Consider the following 21117-nt stretch of genomic DNA (forward strand, 5'->3'; position numbering starts at 1 on the left):
ACTCGTTCCACTACAAAGTGCTGCCCTTTCCCCTAAGTTCTGAATTCCTGCTTTCTCTCTAAACAGGTCTGTTTTTAGTTTCCAAAATGGTCAAAGTCGTCCTTGAAGTTACTGCCTTCCAGGGCATATTTAAATATATTATAGCCTTACACTGCCCTAGTTCTTAGCAGATTGGCGAACCTTTTACATACACTGCCATGTTTTTGTTAGTAGAAATCACTGGTTGCAGTGACTGAAACCTCTCTCTACTCTACCTTTCACCATAGCTTCTTTGTTCCTGTGACTTCTGTTTCTGATTGTACTCTCCCCTTGCCCTATTGTGTCCACCTCACCCCAGTTAGACTACTGCTTCTCACAAGGTAAAGAAATGCAGATGATAGCCTTTTCGGATATTATCTTCCTAGCCTTTCTAAAGTCTGTGTTTTTATGGCTGAATTGCTTAATGGGTAAATAATAAAGGTGGAAGAATGGCATGCCCTTCCCCTATTGGAGTTAAATAGTAGATTGTTGCTATGGTGATATCTCCTTCTCATCAACTATAATCTGGTTTTCCCTACCAATTGTATTGCTCTAAGACAAGCATAGTCTGAATTTTATTCATATTTATTTCCTTATAACACTTAAAAAGAATCTCATTTTTAAGATACCATTTTTTTACATATAGTCTTTTAGAGCTTAAGACCAGAGAGCTTAAAATAAAGTAATAACACATTATCATAAAAGACTGTATTATACTGAGTTTATTAAAGTGCTTGGCTCTCTTAACAAGGAATTTAAAGGGAATCACTTTCTGTTTCCCTTATTACAGAACATGGATCTTTTTTCCTTTAAATTTTCTTTTAGTAACCATGTTAACTTTTCTAAAAAACAAACACCATTAAACGCCAAAAATAAATAAATAAATGAAAAAGGCTCAGTGGCTAAGTGACTTACTCATAGCACCTTATGATATTTAAATTTAGGTCTTTTTTGTCCTGAATGTTTTTTCTTATTTTAAAAGTATATTGTGTGACACATGTAAAACCCAGTGGAATTGCTTGTTGGCTATGGGAGAGGGGTGGGAAGAGGGGAGAGAAAGAACATGAGTCATGTAACCCTGGAAAAACAATCTAAATTAATTAATTAGATGAAATTTTTTCAAGTTTAAAAAAAGTAATAAAAGGAAAGCATTTTCAGGAGAAAATTTTTTTTTTAATTTTCCCCCAAAATTACTTGTATAAACAATTTCTGACATTAAAAAAATTTTTTTTGTCTTGAATTCTCTCCTTTCCTCTCTTCCTCACCCCTAAGCTGAGTTGGTAAGCAATCTGATATAGATCTTACATGTGCAATCATGTAAAGCATTTTTCCATATTAATCCTGTTGTGGAAGAAAACATGAACAAAAATAATTAAGAAAGCCTACCCAAATTAATCTTATTCAGTGCCATACCTATCAAACTACCAAAAAACTTTTTTATAGAATTAGAAAAAGTTATAACAAGTTCATCTGGAAGAAAAAAAGGTCAAGAATATCAAGGTAAATAATTGGGAAAATATGTGAAAGATGGAGGCCTAGCAGTACCAGATATTAAATTGTACTTTAAAGGAGTGTTCATCAAAACAATATGATACAGAAGAATGAATCAGTGGAATAGACTAGGGGTAAATGACCTCACCAAGATAGTGTTTGATAAACCCAAAGATCCCAGCTTTGGGGATAAGAACTCACTCTGACAAAAACTGCTGGGAAAATTGGAAAACAGTATGAGGACAATCAGGTTTAGATCTACATCTCACACCTTATACCAAGATAAATTCAAAATGGGTATATGACTTAAATATAAAGAGTGAAATCATAAATAAATTAGGGGAACATAAGAATAGTATACCTGTCAGATCTGTGGGAAAGGAAGAAATTTAAGACAAAGCAAGAGATAGAGAACATTACAAAATGTAAAATGAATGATGTTGATTATTAAGGTTCTGTACAAACAAAACCAATACAACCAAAATTAGAAGGAAAGCAACAAACTGGAGAAAAAATTTTAGAACAGAACTCTCTGACAAAGGTTTAATTTCCCAAATATATAAGGAAAGAAGTCAAATTTTTCAAAAAATCAAGCCATTCCCCAATCAACAAATGGTCAAGGGAAATGAATAGGCAGTTTTCACATGAAGAAATCAAAACTATCAATAAGCACATGAAAAAGTGTTGTAAATCCCTCTTGATTGGAGAAGTACAGATAAAAACAACTCTCACCTAGCAAATTGGCCAATATGGCAGCAAAGTAAAGTGATAATTGTTGGAGAGAATGTGGCAAAATTGGGACACTAATACACTGATGGTGGAGTTGTGAATTGGTCCAATCATTCTGGAGGGCAATTTGGAACCGGGCACAAAGGGCTTTAAAAATTTAAAAGACTGCCTGCCCTTTGATCTAGCCATACCACTGTTGGGTTTGTGCCCCAAAGAGATAATTAGGAAAAATACTTGTACAAAAATATTTATAGCTGTGCTGTTTGAGGTGGCAAAATGGAAAATGAGGGAGTGTCCTTCGATTGGGGAATGGCTGAACAAATTGTTGTATGGTGATGGAATATTATTGTGATGAAAGGAATGATGAACTGGAGGAATTCCATGTGAATTGGAACAACTTCCATGAATTGATGCAGAGTGAAAGGAGAAGAACCAGGAGAACATTGTACACAGAGACTGATATATTATGCACAATCAAATGTAATAGACTTTTCTACTAATAGCAATTCAACGACCCAGGACAATCCAGAGGAATTTATGAGAAAGAACACTATTCACATCCAGAGAAAGAACTATGGAAACAGAAATGCAAAAGAAAAATATATGGTTGATCATATGGTTCGATGGGGATATGATTAAGGTTTTGGCTTCAAAGATCACTTTATTGCAAATAAGAATAATATGGAAATAGGTTTTGAACTTCGATATATGTATGACCCAGTGGAATTGTTGTCAGCTCTAGGGAGGAGGGAAAAATCATGAATCATGTAACCACAGAAAAATACCTTTAATTAATTAATTAGTTGGTTTTTAAAGATAATTAAGAAAGAAGGTGAAAAAAGTTTGCTTTGGTCTGGATTAGACTCCATCAGTTCTTTCTCTGGAAAAGATGGCATTTTTTTTTATCATGAGTCCTTTGGGATAATCTTGGATCATTGTATTTCTGAAAGTCACTAAGTTACTTATAGCTATTCATTGTCCAGTCACTGTGTACCATGTTCTGTTCCTGCTTACCTCACCTTGCTTCAGTTCCAATAAGTCTTTCATGGTTTTTCTGAGCTCCTCCTGCTTGTCATTTTATACCACAAAAGTATTCCATTATGATAACATACTATAGCTTATTCATTCATTCCCCCTTTTGATGGGTATCCCCTCACTTTCCAATTCTTTGCCCCACAAAAAGAATTGCTTTAAATATTTTTAAACATACACAACCTCCCCTCCCCCCCTTTTTTTTAAATCTCTTTGGAATACAAATCTAGTAATAGTATTGCAGGGTCAAATGGTATGTACTATTTTATAGCTATTTGGGCATAGGTTCAAACAAATTGCTCTCCAAAATGGCTAGATCAGGTCACAACTCCTAAGTGTCTTAATTTTCCCACATCCCATCTGAGTCTTGTTTTCTTTTTCTGTCTTAATAGCCAAACTGATAGATGTGGGGTGGTACTTCAGAATTGTTTTAATATTCATTTCTCTAATGTTTTAGAGCATTTTTCACATGACTATAGAGAGCATTAATTACTTTGCCTGAGAATTGCCTATTCATATCCTTTGACCATAGAACATGGACATTGTGCCAAATGTTCTCTTTCATTAAAAGCTGAGTTAGGAGACAGTTAGGTGACAGTGGATTGAGAACCAGGCAAGCAGAAAAATCAGAACATAGCATAGAGAGAACCAGGCATAGCAGGGGAAATCCTGGATTCAAATCTAGCTTCAGAGGCTTCCTAGTGTATGACTTTGGGCAAGTCATTATTCTCCACCCCACAGAATTGCCCAGCCCTAAGGATTCTTCTTCTTTGGAACCAATACACAGTACTGATTCTAAGACCAAAGGTAAGAGTTAAAAAAAAAACTGAGCTGAGTGACAGAAACCAAAATTTCCATATTGGGAGGTTAGCAACCTTTGGTATGCATGCTAGAGGGTACACATGAAACCATCCTGCCCCTTTCTAGCCAGCCAACCCAATGTCTCATTTGACTCCCTCCTGAGAGTCCCTGCAATTCTTCCCCTAACCCCCTTCCTAGAGCCCCTGGCTTTCTTTCCACTTTATTCTTATGACTTGCCCTTGCTGCCACCTATTCACAAGTGGCATAATGAAAGCCAATCCCATTGCATGCACTAGTTCAGAAAGTTACTACTTCCCACTCCTAGCCCTATTTAAATATATTTAAAATTGAAATACTTATACCTATAATACTTACTATAAATACTTACCTATAGTTTATAGGGCTTAAAATTTTTTTTCAACAAAACATTAAAGTACAGTAACAATTGAGAAAATATTTTGCTTTGTTGGGCTATTTGAAACACAGTTGGGAAGTATTTTCATTATTTGATGCTCGCTAGTAAGTTGTAACATGTTAAAATCACAGAAGACACTTCCTAACTGTGTGACCCTGAGCAAGTCATTTATCCACCATTGCTTGCCTCTTCCTGCTCTTCTGCTTAAGAACTAATAGATAGTATTGCTTCTAAGATGGAAGGTTAGTGTTTAAACAAAACAAAAAAACACAAAAGAAAATATAACCTAAAGATTAGATTAGTATATTAGGAATATCAGTCCTTTTCTGGACATTGGTATTAATCCTTTGGCAAGTCATTTAAGGCCACATTTAATTTAGAAATGTCAAGTTTTTGATGTGTTAATCATTCATTTTTAAATACATATGTTTGCATATGTATATAATATAAATAACAGGCAAGCCAGGTAGTACAATAGACAGAGTGCTAGGTCTGTAGTCAGGAAGATGTGTGTCTCGAGTCCAAATCTGGCATCAGACATTCACTTTGTGGCCCTAGGCAAGTCACTTAACCTTGTTCACCTCAGTTTCCTCACATGTGAAATGAATTGGAGAAGAAAATTGCAAACTACTCCAGTATTTTTGCCAAGAAAACCCCAAAAGTGGTCAAAAAGAGTCAGACATGACTAAAAAGATTGAATAAATACAAAAATATATGTGTCCCACCCTTACTTACCACTCTTCCACCTAGGAGTCAATACACAGAAGTTAAGGGTTAAGAAAAAAAACTAAAAAAAAATATGACTGTCTTAAAATATTAATGTGCTTGGTTGCCTCAATGTATTCCTATCTGTAATATTTATTCATTGAATTTACTTAATGCTGTGCTTATGCCCCAGTTTTTTTTTTATCTTAGAGCTAGTTCAGATTATAAATAATAATAGCATAAGGATTGTTTTATTCCTTTTCACAATAATGCTATAACATGGGCACCAGCCAAATAAATTTTGCAAATATTATATGAAGTACTTCCTTAACGGGGAAAGTTAAAAGCACTCGGGTGATCATTACAGAAGAGGGTTGCTACATGGCCAAAGCATCCATATCTAGGAATTCATTTTGCCTTGGAATATATTCCAACACCACTTGTTCTGGGACTCAGTTGGATCTCTGTAGATTCAGAGCCAGTGGGAAAAAAGCTACTGGAAGCTGTCTACATCTATGGGGAGTGGGAAAATTGGGAGAGGGAATGTCTTGTGCAAGAAACATTAGGAGGGACAAGATTATGAAGTACTTTCAAGTGCCAAACAAGGGAGTGTATATTTGTTCCAGTAGGTAATTGTAGTTCATTGAGAATGTAGGGGGAACAAGGGAGGTAAGGTGGTTGACATGGTCAGAAATATGCTTTAGAAAAACCACCTCCACAGAGGAGAGGAACAGTTGGGGAGAAGAGAGACTTGAAGCAGGAAGACCAGTCAGAAGAGTAGTATAGTCCCCTTTATGGGTTTTATGCCATTTCTGAGGCAGGAGGGCATCTTCAAAGGTCCAGGCATAACCAGACAGAATTTGCCAAAATTTTATCCATCTTCACAGATTGCATGGAAACTTGAGCGGCATTTCAGGGCATAGCTTAGATAAAGGGTGGGGGTACAGCAATAACATGCCTTTGCACTATTATTGTGGGTTGAATTCTGGAACCAGAACTACAGTTTTTGGCCCCTTACCTTAAGGAAAAAGCCACATATGCCTAGGAAATATTAGTTGAATTGCTATAGCCATCATAACCCGGAGAAGGAGGAAGAGGCATGAATTTAGGGTTATGTTTGTCTGTTTTAATGAAGTATTTCTTGTTTGAGAATTGATTTCCACAAAACATTTTGAATTCCTTGTTGAACTGTTTGGATTATCCTTACTGAATACTCTTTGCATTGCTACTCTTTTATGTAATCCAGCTGTTATTATTCTCACTTTGGTATTATTCCCATGACAATTTCTTGACCCATGTTTGTAAATGTTTAACCACTTCTTTTAGAGATAAGCATATTACAGTGGTAAGGGAGACATTTCCCAATGAGTTGTGAAGCCTTTGTAAATTAGACTGAATAAATCTTAAAAGCTGGATTAAGGAAGAATATTAATAATTTCCTGTCCCGAAAGTAAAATTTTTCTTACACAAAAGTATTTTTAAGCCAAAAAAGCTAATATAATTTTGAGCTGCACAAATACCAAGAATGGTAAAAGACGATCCTACATTACTCTGCCCTCGCTAGATCTCACCTAGAATATGATGTTGAATTATGGGTACCACATTTAAAGTAGGACATCAATAAATTCTGGAGAATGTCCAGAGAGCAGTGAGAATGGTGAAATGGCCTAGAGTTCATATCATAGGATCAGTTGAAGGAACAAGGGATATTTAATCTGGAAGAGGCTAAGGAACAGGATGATAGCTATCACCAAGTATTAGAGTGACTGACTTATGAGAGAAGAAATTAGACTTGTTCTGTTTGACTCCACAAGTAGAAGTTGCAGAGTACAATTTGGGTTTAATGTTAAGAAAAACTTTTTAGTCATTAGAGCTGTCCCAAAATGGCATGGATTATCTAAAGACGAGGTAAATTCCTCCTCCTTAGAAACCTTCAAGCAGAGATTGAATGACTACTTGTCAGGTATGATACAGTGATCATTCCTTTTGGGTATGATTTAGAAAAGATGACCCCTGAGACCTATTCCAACTCTAAAATTCTGTAATCCTTTGCATTACAGCAGGAGACCCAAATAGTTCATTCAGACAAGAATATGGCACCTTATTGATTAAAAAAAAAATAAGCAATTAACTTTGTATAGCCAGTTGGACTCTTTCTTTTCATCTGTGCCCAGATGAACTAAATAAATTCAAGAGGCAAAATCTGGAATAGCAACAGTGAATTTGCCATTATATCTCAAATCTGAATACTTCCTAATAGTCAGATTAGAATTAGTGTCTGAACAACAGTGGTAAAACTACTAATAAAAACAGTATCACCTGTAATCCAATCTGACCAGATTTGTAGAACATTCATTTACCAATTCTCTATCAGCGATTCGGCCTATTACAAACTGTCCTTTACCTTGTAAATGGAACTTTTCAAGCACTTAGAAAAAAACAATCTTGCAAGTTAAGGAGGAAAATTGCTGTATCTTGATAAGTTTTAATGAGCAAAGCCTGTATAACTTTTCCCTACTAATCTAGAAAATACGCCCCAAAAAAGTGTGTTATTTGGATACTCAGAGGCCAAGTCTGTGTAGCAAAACAAAGGTGAGATTTGGCAACCTTGGAGTGAATTTAAGACAACACAAATAATGAGTATGGCTAACTTGTGTCACAAAAAAGCAAGAAATTCCTGTTTTATTTATTTCTAGCTGCATAAGCCAGCCTGCCAAATGACTGGAAAAATCTGCCCATACTTTAATCTTTCCATAGGCAAAATGAGAATTCTGATGCCTGTCACTAACAACAACAGAGATAATTACCTATACAGCATTTTGAGGTCATTATTCAAAATATTAGGTTTTTTTAAATGTACTTTGTTAAAAGCCAAAATTTAGTGCATATTCAACAATGTGTTAGTATTTGTTGCTGTGTTGTGAGAGTTAATGAAGTATCATCTGGAAATTGGTATTTTAACTTTACTGATTTATTTACATTGTTGATCTAGCCTACCTTCTCCACCAACCAACTTTTCTCTTCAACCATATTATCCCTTCTCAGACTAAGAACTAGATTTCTTGTCAAACAGAAAATTACTGGAAATGTTCGAACTAGGAAGAAAAAACTTTTTAAAAAAGGAAATACAATAATTCACTATAAAAATAGTCTTGAAGAAAAGTATTTCTGAAAACACCTGCTTCCAGTGTCTTCAAAAGCTGAAATGGAGATGACTTTTTGATGCTCTTCAAGGCATCTTATAAGGGAGCTATTGGTTGTTACGGAAATTGAAGGAATTGTCTCAAAGTATTATTGAACTGTAAGTCTAGTGCTCTACATATTCCCAGAAACTTGAGTTAGAAGTCACAGAAGTCTTAATGGTTTTCTTTTCCCACATTTCATGGCTTTCTGGCTGCCCTTATAGGCTCATATTGACAGAACACTACTGTTGTTAATAGCTCACAGGGGCAAGTTCTGCTTACACGTATCCCTGCCAGTTTACTACTACTAGAGCAATGATAATCACTATGTGATTCTAGAGGATAGAATTCATGATTCTACCTCTGCCTTTTTAGCAGTAAAATAAGTAGAATGAGGGGAAGGGCAGCAGAATTATTATGCCAGTAAATGTGGCATAAATATACACAAAGCTTGCTTTTAGGCCAAAGCACAATTTGATTATGTTAAAAAAAAAAAAAAAAGGTGATGCCTCCATTTTCCATGTTTCTCTTCATAGAGATGTCCAGTTTAAATATAGCCTACTACCACAACTTGCCCAGAATAAAAATAGCCTAGAATGAAATTACAACAAATGGCAGTGAGAGGGACTCATTGCCAAAGGACAGCTAACAGATGGGAAAAGATAGCTTTGAGGTAGGTAGATGTTAAAGGCTGGAAAAATAATAGTAGATAGGACATCCTGGGTTCCTGCCATATAGTAAAATTCATAAGTCAACAAAAGAGCACCAGAGCTCAAGAGAAGAATGGAAAAATTAGGCAAGAGTAAGTAGCCAGAATCTGAATAAATGTTAAATTATTATTTGAGATAAATTCAGTAAGCATTTATTTAGTACCTACTATGTACCAGGCATTGTGCTAGGTCCTAGGGATACAGAGAAGTGGAGGGGGGAAGGAAAAAAATCCTATCCTCAAGTAGTTTGTATTCAGTTTTTTCTTGGTATAACAGACAAGGAAATGCAGAACAGTTTGACTATTGAGAGAAAATAAGAGAATCAAGGAAGGTTTCATTTTAGGAGATAGTACCTGAGTTGAGCCTTTAAGGAAGATAAGTATTCTAAGTTAGAGGAAAAGAGGGAGAAAATTCCAGGCATTTGGACAGTTTGTATGAAGGCACCAAGGCAAACACTATACATTTGATTATTATCCTGGCATAAAAAATAAAGAATACATATTTATTAGGCAAATGCTACTTTGTTATAATGGGAGAAGTATATATTAATAGTATTATATACATATGTATATATATATATATATATTTTTTTTTTTGCTGGAAATAAGTATAATAGTCTATGGAATAGTGAAGTGCTTCATACAATAATGTAGTTCTACCATGAAGCTTTTTAAAAACAAGGTTAGATTTTTTGACAAATTTCCCCAAAGAAACTAGGATTTTTGCTTAGAGTTCATGTTAATTCATTAATTCCTGAAGACATTTTTTTCACTAAGTTTCTTCCAGTATGTATCAACAAGACCCAGCTTTCATGTTCAGTCTTTTTTCAGTTGTGTCCAACTCTTCTTGGCCCCATTTGGGGTTTTCTTAGCAAAGATACTGAAGTGGCTTGCCATTTCCTTCTCCATATTCATTTTATAGATGAGGGACTGGGGCAACAGAATTAAATGACTTGCCCAGGGTCACACAGCTAATAAGTGTCTGGGGTCAAATTCAAACCCAGAAAGTTGAGTCTTCCTTGGTCCAGGTCCAGCAAATCTATCTGTGCCATTTTTATCACTGAGTGTGTGTGCGTGTGTGCGTGTGTGTGTGTGTGTGTGTGTATATATATATATATACACACACACACACACACACACACATAAAATTTAAATTTCTCTAATATGAAACAAAAAGATCCAGCTTTGCCAAAAAGGTATAACATGACTTCAGAAATCTAGGAATACTAATTTTCTTTCTTTGGAGGGTGGGAAGTGTCTAGACTTGTAATTTCAACTGTTGAGAGAATTCTTAGTAAGGAAATTCCTTCTAACAATGTAGATCAATAACTACTCTGCAATTTAAGAGTATCATAAATTTGCCTGGGACAGAGAAAAATTAAGACCAAGAGTAAGGAAGACTTAAGTTCAGATTAACATAATTATTGGCTCAGTGACCCCTTGGCAAGTCATGTAATCACTATCTACTTCAGCTTTTTTACCTGTAAAATAGGGACAAGAATAGTGCCTGCTTTCCAAAGTTATTGTGAATATCAAATGAATGCTAGCTTATTATTAAATGCTAACTCTTAAGTGACATGCTGGTCTCACAGATAGTACTACTATCAGAGTTGGGAAATTACAAATTTCAAATAGCAATTACAATTTGTGGACACATGAATATTTTATTTTAGCATTAATATTTGTGAGACTTAAGACTAAAAACAAAAAAACCTGTATTCTACAGCCATTTTTTGAATGGCAAAAGGGACTTTGTTACCAGGAGTAATGTCTCTATAAAATAACAGCTAAGCATCCAAAGCAAATTTCCCAGTCAGTCCTTCTCATTCATGTTTTTGAAATGTCACAGGAAATAGGCACAGCAGCAATATACTTTGAAGTGTTAAATAAAAGTAGCTTGCTATTCCTCAGAGCTCTGCTGAAAATGCAAGGAAAGACTGTCCACAAAGTAAGCAGCAGCTTCTAAGCTTTAGGAAGACTTTTTTCATAATTAGCTTATTATTATGAAATATATTTACAAAAATCAATAATGAGAAATAACTTGTGTTACTTCACAAAAAGATTATTTTAATTTCAAAAAGTTCAAATGTTACAGGCAGCTATGTCATGATTCTTATAGTGATGGTGGCACATTGCTCCTTGGTTGACTGGTGCCAAATTATTTGATCTCATTTAGAGATTCCATAATTGCCACACTGCATTCATTACTATTATTTGGAATGATTTAATTGTATGTTTCATTTTAGTTAGACTTTGAGTTGAACTTTGTTTTTTATTGGGGGAAAGTGAATTTGTTTGTCAAGAAGTTGTTCTAGAAAATCTTAAATAATTCTGGACTTTCCTTTCTCTTGGAAAAACTCTACCATGAAAGGAAAGCAAATTATTATCACAAACTGTAGTATTTACTCCTCTTACCACTCAAAATTTATTTGCCATCTCTTTCAACCTAACTCCTCAGAAAATCTTATGTAGGAATTTTTGCAAAATTTTCTCATTTATTGGGATCTTAGAATCACAGGGATAGAAAGGACCTCCATAGTCATCTTCTCCAATTCTTTCAGATGAGGAAACTCAGGCTCATGGAAGCTGTAACTTACCCACTTTCACTAGGTTAATGATGGCAGAGCTGGGATTTGAGTCCAAACACCAAATTCCAAATCCAATGCTCTTTCTAGTTTCCTTGCTGTCTCTTTTATTGGCTCATACCCTCTCTATCTTCTGGATATTTCACTAAAGCACAATCTACTATGCAGATCCTTTGGCCAGTTCCTTTATGAATGAGAGAAAATAATGCCTCTTTCATCTTCACCTTTTCCTTCTCACTCATGCTTCCAGGTAGGCCTACCCGCCCTTAGCTGTTTAGTACCAACCAAGCCTGGTTGACAACCAAAGGGCCAGTAGAAACTGGACACCATTTTCTATCTTTAGGTAGGCATCTAGTCAACTTCCAACTACAGGGCAATGTGTTAATGTCCCTGTTTGGCCTCTCATCCAGGAGTAGATCCTACAATCTGCATGTCTTCATTCTAATTTACCATATCAATATATTCTCCTTTTTCCTTTTTCTCTAAAAACTTCATGTTTCCTCCCAACATCAAATATCTTTCAGTGCTCTTTTGATCCTTGGCAGTGCCTTTGACTTTTAATTCTTTTTCTTTCATATTCCACTGTTATCCCACTTTTGACCCTTTTCACCTCCTACCTCCCTAGAGACTACTTTAATAGCTTCCTCTCTTCTTGCTTCTAGGAGCCAGTATTGCCATCATTAATCTTCCCCAAATACCATTTTGATGCTTCTAAATTGAGTAAAGAAAATGAACCCCTCTTCCCATGCATAGTGATCTTCAGTGTTTCCTTCTAGGATAAAATTAATGAAAGAGCTAAATCATTTTTAGATATTTATTTTGTCATGCAAGATCATTTCCTGCTGCTGTTCTGGTCTAATCTCAGAAAAACATAAAAGAGTAACTTCAGGTATACTTTTGTCAGTTGCTGACCATGACAGCCTACAAGGGGAATAATACAGTTTTATTTCATGAGAAATAGGAGAGAGGGTGTGGCATAGAGAGGGAAACACATAGGTAAATAATAGTATTTACATTCCAAATACAGTCATAGGACTTAAAGAAAACCATCATAGATTAATATATGCCAAGGAAAGGGAAGATGGTGGCAAGTAAAATCTTCAGCAATAAGAATACTTGTAAAGAATTCTTAATGATGAAATGATTGATTTTTCTTAAACTGAGGCAGAAATATTTCTCATCTCATGAAGGTAAGGGAAAAATTCTGGATATTTTGACATCATACTGACAGGTTAGGCCTTTTTTTCCTGGTATTACTAACAGCAGAGAAACAAGTAGGATTTGATTCAAGTCAGTAAGCATTTTGCTGAGAGTTCACTTTGTAATTATTGCATTATGCTGAGGACTGAAAATACAAAGATGAAATAAGAAATAATCCCTCCTCTGAAGGAACTTGCAATCTTGAGAGGAATTTACATCTCATAGTACCAACTATTACTTCTTTTTCCATTTCATATTCTACAATAGTATTTGGGGCCCCAGATCATATGTGCTGCTGCCCCCTACCCCCTTCCCCAGTTAAGGGCTCTGCAATTCAGGACAGGAAAGCTTTCTCTAGCAGCTTCAAGAATAATTAACAATAACAATAACACCAACAACAATAACTAAATTTATATAGTGCTTAACTTGCAAAGATTTCCAAAGCACTCTTTATCCTAACAGCCGCACTGTGAAGATAGGTACTTTAATTTTTTTTTTTATTATCATTAAAAAAATTTTAAACCCTTACCTTTCATCTTAGAATCAATACTATGTATTGGTTCCAAGGCAGAAAAGTGGTAAGGGCTAGGCAATGGGGCTTAAGTGACTTGCCCAAGGTCACACAGCTAGGAAGTATCTGAGTTCAGATATGAAACCAGGACCTCCCATCTCTAGACCTGGCTCCCAATCCACTGAGCTACCCAGCTGTCCTCCAAGATAGATACTTAACTTTGTCTTAGTAACAACTCTAAGACAGACAAGCACTGGGGATAAGTGGACTTGCCCATGGTCCCACAGCTGAGAAGAGTGTGAGGCAATAAGTAATTGCTATTATTTCCTTTATAATTTGTAACTTTCCAATATCACTAGAATTCATGAATGGCAAAGCTGGGATTTGAATCCTCCAGGTTCTCTGATTCCAAATCCAATGCTCTTTCTATTATACCATGATGTCTCTCATTTGTTTTATTGGAGCTCGCTCTCTCTCTCTCTCTCTCTCTCTCTCTCTCTCTCTCTCTCTCTCTCCCCCCCCCTTTTCTTCCTTCCTTCCCTCCCTCCCTCAAAGCACAGTCTACTTTCTGAATCTTTTGTCCAGTTCACTTATTGATGAGGGGGGAAAATGCCTCTTTCTTCTTTACCTTTTCCTTCTCACCTGTGCTTGCAGGTAGGCCTCCCTTCTTCAATATAAAACAAACTTAGATGACGACCAAAGGTGAGGAAACTGAACCTGAGAAAAGTTCAATGAGCTTTATATACTGGCAAAATTTGAGCCTACATCTTTCTGACTCAAGTCTAGCAGTCTATCTACTATGTCTTATTGCTTCTCCTATATTATTATCAAGCTAGTTGTTTTCTCAGTAGCATTTGAATCCACAATGCCAGGTTCATTATAATTCTGAGACCTTGTGTTTTAAGACTCATTCTCCTGTTCCTGTGTGTTAAACTTTTACAATGTGGGTCCCATCTACAACCTCTGCATTGAAGAGGTGTAGCTAGAGAGCCTACCATTTCACACAATGAAGGCTTGTATGTCTTTTGCTCAAGGATCACCCAAATCAAGATAACAGAAATTTATTGGTAAATTGGCCAGAGTGATGAATTTTTTTTTGGTCATAGCAACTGTTCTCTAAGAAGGAATTCAGAGGTTGTAAATTTAATAATAGAGGAAACACCCATATCAAAAATGTTTGAAGTTTTGAAATATCTACATAACAGGGAAGCCCCAATAGATTTGATTTGGTGGACAGGTAAGGGACAGAAGGGAGAGAACCAGCATTTATTAAAGCACCTACTATGTGCCAAGTACTATGTGAAGTGCTTTACAAATGTCTCATTTGATCCTCCAACCCTCTGAGGCAGGTGCAATTATTATTATCCTCATTTTACACATAAGGAAAGAGAGGTAAAGAAAAGTTTAAGTGATTTACCCAGGGTTACGGGAAAGCTGAATTTGTATTCAAGCAAAGAATCAATATAGGCAGTAATGAAACGTATCAGGCAAACTGGTCAGTGAAGGTTTTTCAGGGTGGTCTGTTCATAGTCAATTTCCTTGATATTGGACATACTACTAAACCAACTTTTGCCTTTGCTTCCTGTTCTCCTTCCTCATTAGAGGATATTCTAAAACCCAGTAGAATCAAAATAGAGAATCTCAGGCAAAGATAATTTAGAAATGTTTAAAGGTAATTTTGTGAATTTAGAAAACATGGAAAAATAGATGATCGTTTGTTATTTGTATTTGAAGATGGCATAGATGTTTCAGCTCATCAGTAGGAGTTCAAACAACTTAAAAATGACCACTTTTTTCCATCTTGAAGAGTTCAATGACATTTCAAAGCTGCCAAAAAGTTAGTATTGTAAAAATTTGTAAGCAGTAGGAGAATGAAAAATGTATAGAAAAGTCAGAAAAATAAGTTCAGAAAAAGAAAATGTACATGAAGGTAGAGGATGCATAGGAAAATAATACTTTAAAACCAAAAAAGAAAAAAAAAACTTGACATTAAAGAGAAATTTACTTGGCATGAAGAATATTCATGTACCATGTAAGAGGATAATGGTGAGTGAATTTTATAGCAGAATTGTTCTTAAAATGTAATTAGGTAAGTAATTAAGTAATAGTGTGAAAGAACAATGAATCTGGAACCAAAAGATTCATTCTGTACCCGTACATCTAATTCAGTTCCTTCATCGGAGTTAAGCAAAATTGTCTACAACTTTTGCATTTATATCTAGCATACCACACAATTACAGTGATAGCTCTGTGTTACAGCAAAATCCTGACTTCTTAGAGAAAGATTTGCTTGTGTAGAACAGTGTACCTATACATTTTTAGGAATAGGATTGAAACAAAAAGGGGATTTTATGGTAAACTTAACTAGGTTTTTATAGCTAGATCAACTAGATCAACCTTCAATGAGGGTATTATGTATTGGGCATTGTGCCCCCTAGGTGCTGTACACATTTTACACAGTGAACTATATTTTTGTCTCTCAAAAAAAAGAATTTCTAAGGTGATACAAAAAATAACAAAGGAATATTGAAATGTAAATGGAGGTGGGTTTTTTTTTGTTTGTTTTTTAAACCCTTACCTTCTGTCTTAGAATTAATACTGTGTATCCATTCTCAGGCAGAAGAGTAAAAGTGGGACACTATCCTCTTTTTTTTTAAACCCTTACCTTCCGTAATAATAATAATACTGTGTATTGGCTCCAAGGCAGAAGAGTGGTAAGGGTAGGCAATAGGGGTCAAGTGACTTGCCCAGGGTCACACAGCTAGGAAATATCTGAGGTCATATTTGAACCCAGGACTTGCCATTTCTGGGCCTGGCTCTCAAGCCACTGAGCCACCCAGCTGCCCCCTAAATGGAGGTTTTAAACATCATGTTTGAAATATCTTTGAACAGAAGCATTTAAACATGAGTGGGATAGTGTACACACTAGAGAAGAGATATAGGAGAAAAAGGGACTAGCTTTAAATGTTAGTTATGTCAGTTTACTATCTTTATTTTAATTTACTATCTTTATTATTATAGACAAGACCTTAAACCTTCTGGCCTTAGTTTCTTCTACTATAAAATAAAGTTATTGAATTTGATGATCTCTGTGATCTCCTCTAGTTCTAAACCTATGAGACAATGAAATTACAGTGAATTTTGATTAGAATTTATCGATAATTAGAGAGATGCTACCTTATTAAAATGTTAGCAAAGAACGTTCTTTATTCATTTACAAAACTAGAAATGCAAAACCATACATAATACACTTTAGCTAACATTAGGCAATTGGCTATGGAATGAAAAGGCTGTTGTTGACTTAGAGAAGATAGCATTTAAGTCACCCAAATTTTTTAAAGATCTTTAATATTTTTAGTAATTTAGCAAAAGCAGTATGTGAATTTTTAAATATTAAAAAAAAAAACTAGCTCCCTGTGGTATGACCGTATAGACCTTCAGAGATGACTATTTGATTCTTTATTGCTACATTAAGTAGGACACTAACTTTATAGGGTTTTCCACTAGTAATGATGGATTTTTATTGATCCATCCTATTTTACCCATGGTCCCAGTTGTTACCAATAGCAACAGCTGCAAGTTGACTGATAATTATAATGCTTTTATATGTCCTTGGATAGGAATAGAATAATGCTAATCCATTCATATATAAGTTGAAAATTCACCTTCATCCATATGAACTACATATTCCAAAAAGTAAACCAATCCAGGGGGAATCTAAAAATTCTGAGCACCAGTCCACATTATGATTTTACTTTGAACTGTTCAGATCATAATTTCCTTATCCAGAGCTGCCATGTCCAATAACTGAATTTCAGTAAGTGAGGTCCTTGAAGGCTTAAAAAGAATTGTGGTCTCTACTTGGGTTAAAGAAGCACTTGAGTCATAAACTCCTGTGCATCAATTTGTCTGCTTTCCCCATGTCCATGCAAGCTCTCCAGCACACTTCATCATTTTTCCAGTTTCAGTTGTTCTCTCCTTCATTCTGTCTCCGTTCTATTTGCTCACTTAGCAAGTTGCTACAGTTTGCCATTAACTGCTTAGCTCCAATTTTTGGTAAGACATGCTCCCCAGACCCTGAAATTCAGCCCCCCAGGGGTAAGCATCTAGTCCCAGGATCACTAGACTGGTTGTAATTATTGGCATCTTTGCATCTAAATATCTGGTCAAGTTGCCACCAGTAGCAGTCATAGTGATAAAAGAGCTGAGTCTTTTTCTCCTTCCCTGTTTATACCTATATGTAGGCTTTCAAGAAAACAGGCAGTAATGAAGTCCCTGGGAAAGAATATAAATACTGATGAGGAAGAAGTCACTGTCTAGGCTGAATGGAGGCATTGGAATGGCAAAACCTATTCTGGGAAGGGATAACATGAGTGCACTAGGGGATAAGCCACCAAAAAAGAAATTGGAATGCACTTGAAAAGAATGATGAAAGAACAGAGATGAAAATTTATGGCCCCCTTGCAATTCTAATGTCTTAATAACTACCTCAAATAGGTTTTGACATAAATACTTATAAATTCTTTTTTCTTTTAAACTCTTAACTTCTGTGTATTGGCTCCTAGGTGGAAGATTGGTAAGGGTGGGCAGTGGGAGTCAAGTGATTTGCCCAGGGTCACATAGCTGGGAAGTGTCTGAGGCCAGATTTGAACCTAGGACCTCCCGTCTCTAGGCCTGACTCTCAATCCACTGAGCTACCCAGCTGCCCCCTGAAATTCTTGAATAAGAGATGGAAACTATGGATAAATTTCTTCTGGGTCATAGAATCAGAGAATTACAGAGTTAGGTGGAATTTTCATTACCTTCTAGCCCATCCCATACCTAAATAAGAATTCCTTTTTCCATCATAACTTTTTTTAGTTTTGCTTCTTCATCTATCTGGTTTGATGCTGTTGACCTCTTGGTCTCCTTGGTTCTCATGTCATGACTCCTTCCTAGTTCTCATTTACCTTTTTTTTCCATTTAAAATTTTTGTTTTATTTTTATTTTCCCATGTTTACATGATTCATTTTCTTTCCCTCCTTTCTTCCCTCCCCAATCCCAGAGCTGAAAAGCAATACCACTGGATTGTACAAATGTTATCATTTGATACCTATTTCCACATTATTCATTTTTACCATAGAAGAATCTTTTAAAGCCAAAATCCCAAAACATATACTTATACAAATTATAAACATTGTCATAAGTTTTTCTTTTGCAATTCTATTCTCATAATTCTTTCTCTCAATGTGGATAGTATTCCCTCAGGAATGTCCTGGATTATTGTATGACTAGTAGTAAAGTCCATTACATTGGATAGTTCCATAATGTTTCACTTTCAGGGTACAGTATTCTCTTGGTTCTCTCATTTGCCTTATAACCTGGGTGATTTTGGACAGGTTACTTATATTCTCTGGGCCTCAGTTTCATCATCCATAAAACCAGGGAGTTAGACTAGATAAGTCTGTGATCCTATCTAGCTCTAAATCGATGATTCTTCTACCTGCCTGCCCATTTTTCATCTGTCTCCTTTGCTCGATCGTCATCCTTGTGTCATCCCCTAGGATGGACACTAGGGCTTTATCCTGGACTAACATTCTAACAACTCTTAAAAAGTTTCTGCTGTCATCTACATTGTTACCTCCCAGATCTATATATCTATTTCTAGGTTCTCTTCTCCACTCTTATCAGGCATCACCAAACTGTGATGGACATTTTGGGTTGTTTAGTATCAATTCTAAGACAAAAAAAGAGGCAAAGACTAGGCAGTTGGCATTAAGTGACTTGCCCACACTCACACAGTTAGGGAAGTACCCGAAGCCTGATTTGAACCCAGGTCCTGACACCAAGCCAGAACTCTATTCACTGTACTACCTAGCTGCCCCTGTGATGAGCACATTGGAGTTTGAAATTGGACATTTCCAACTGGATGTCCTGTGGGCATTTTAAAATCAACATGTTTAAAACCAGACTCATTTCTCCCCGCAGTCCTCTCAAATCCTCTATCTTCCCAACTTTCTTATTTCTGTTGAGAAATAAGAAATTTATAACTGCAAAGTATTCCTACACTCTTCCCTAGCCCTCACTTCACTGTCCCTCCAATCAGTTGCCAAGTCTTGTTGATCCTAATTCATCAACATATAATCTTTCTCATGTCTCTTCTATTGTTTTTACTCAGACAGGCAGAATCACAGGTAAGACCCTCATCATCTTTTCCATGGACTATGCAATAGTCTCCTAATTTGTCTCCCTGCCTCCATTTCCCCCCTTTCTAATTCATCCTCCACACACTAGCCAGATTGATTTTCCTAAAACATGAATCTTGAGTATATTACTTCCCCTCCCCCTTAAGAAATTCCATTGGCTTCTATTGAAAAAGGAGCCTTTCCCAGTCATACTTATTCTTAGTGAGTGCTTCTGCTCCAAAATTATCTCCAACTTATCCTGTACATAGCTTATTTATCCATAGTTATTTGCAAGTTGTCACCCTCATTAGGCTGTGCACATGAGAGGTGGAATAAGGGTTTTGTCTGTTTAGTTTGGGGTTTTGTTGCTTTTCTTTTCGTGCCTGGCATTTAGCACAGTGCCTGGCACATAGTAAGCTCATGCTTGTTGATTGACTAGGATAATATACAAACTGCACTATTTGACATTTTTATTTGCCATTCATAGTGTTAAACCCTTTCAAATGCCAGCCTATCTTTCTAGATTGATTATTCACAGTTCTCTTCTTTATATACCAACCAAAAAAGCCTACTTGCTGCCTTATCTTCTTACCTTTACTTAGGCTGTTCCTCATGCCTGGAACATATTCCCTCTACTTAAGCCTGGAACATAATCCTTCCACACTTCCTTCCATTATGCTTGGAACATATTCTCCCCACACTTGCCCTTGTAAAAGCCCTAGTTTCCTTCAAGGTTTAATTCAAGTATCACTTTCTACATCAGGATTATCCTGATGCCTGTAACTTAGAAACCTTACAAGAGAAATTTATTATTTTGTATAGATTTTGTATGTACTGACCTGTGTATATGTTATTTCCCACAAATAGAATGTAGGTACCTTTGAGGCATAGGCTATTTCATTTTTGAATAAAAATTGTGTCCTAAGCACCAGGACATCACCTGACTTCTTATTAAAACGCCTTTCAATGAGTAATGATAGGTAGTCATTTAGCCTTTGACTTACTCAGTGTAAGGAGCAACACATTACCTTCTAAGTTAACTCCTTCCATTTCTACCTTCCTTTGCACAAAACCATTGAAAGTTAAAATAATCTTTTTACCAAGTTTACCAAGAAAGACCTAAACAGCTGACCCACAATCTTTCTTTACATGCCCTATTTTTACTTTTACTTAACAGGACTAGAGAAGTTGTGGGAATACAAGGATGGGTCTATGAGTGTTTGGGATAATGTTAAATGTTCCTTTTCATGGGATTACAAAGGATTTGTTTATTCTAAGTGAGTTACTAAGATGGCACCTTTGCTGAACCCTGACTTTTGTACCCTGCTTAGGACTGCACATGCAAGAGCTAAAGCGGATGCTGCTGATCAGGCTGCCCTTTCTGCCCGCCAAGAATGTGACATTGCCAGGGCTGTTGCAAGAGAGCTTTCACCAAATTTCTATCAACCAGGTAAAAGCCATTTGTTCTCCTTTCATGAAGTGTGGGAAAAGGACATTGGCCTTTCAGTTGATTTGATTTAATTTTACTTTCCATGGAGAGTGTTCTTTGTTAAACTAAACATTCTTGCCTTTTGA

General features: G+C 36.0%; 1 protein-coding gene across 3 annotated transcripts in view; it reads left to right on the forward strand.

Annotated features, from left to right (window-relative positions):
- The window catches only part of JPH1 (junctophilin 1), a 105426-nt gene that overhangs the window by 53655 nt on the left and 30654 nt on the right, over window positions 1–21117 (forward strand). For all 3 annotated transcript variants that reach the window (XM_044665829.1, XM_044665828.1, XM_044665830.1), the window contains exon 3: window positions 20874–20992. In XM_044665829.1, the coding sequence (XP_044521764.1) occupies window positions 20874–20992 (119 nt within the window). The remainder of the gene's footprint in view (window positions 1–20873; window positions 20993–21117) is intronic.

The sequence above is a fragment of the Gracilinanus agilis genome, chromosome 1, assembly GCF_016433145.1.
Source record: "Gracilinanus agilis isolate LMUSP501 chromosome 1, AgileGrace, whole genome shotgun sequence".
NCBI lineage: Eukaryota > Metazoa > Chordata > Mammalia > Didelphimorphia > Didelphidae > Gracilinanus > Gracilinanus agilis.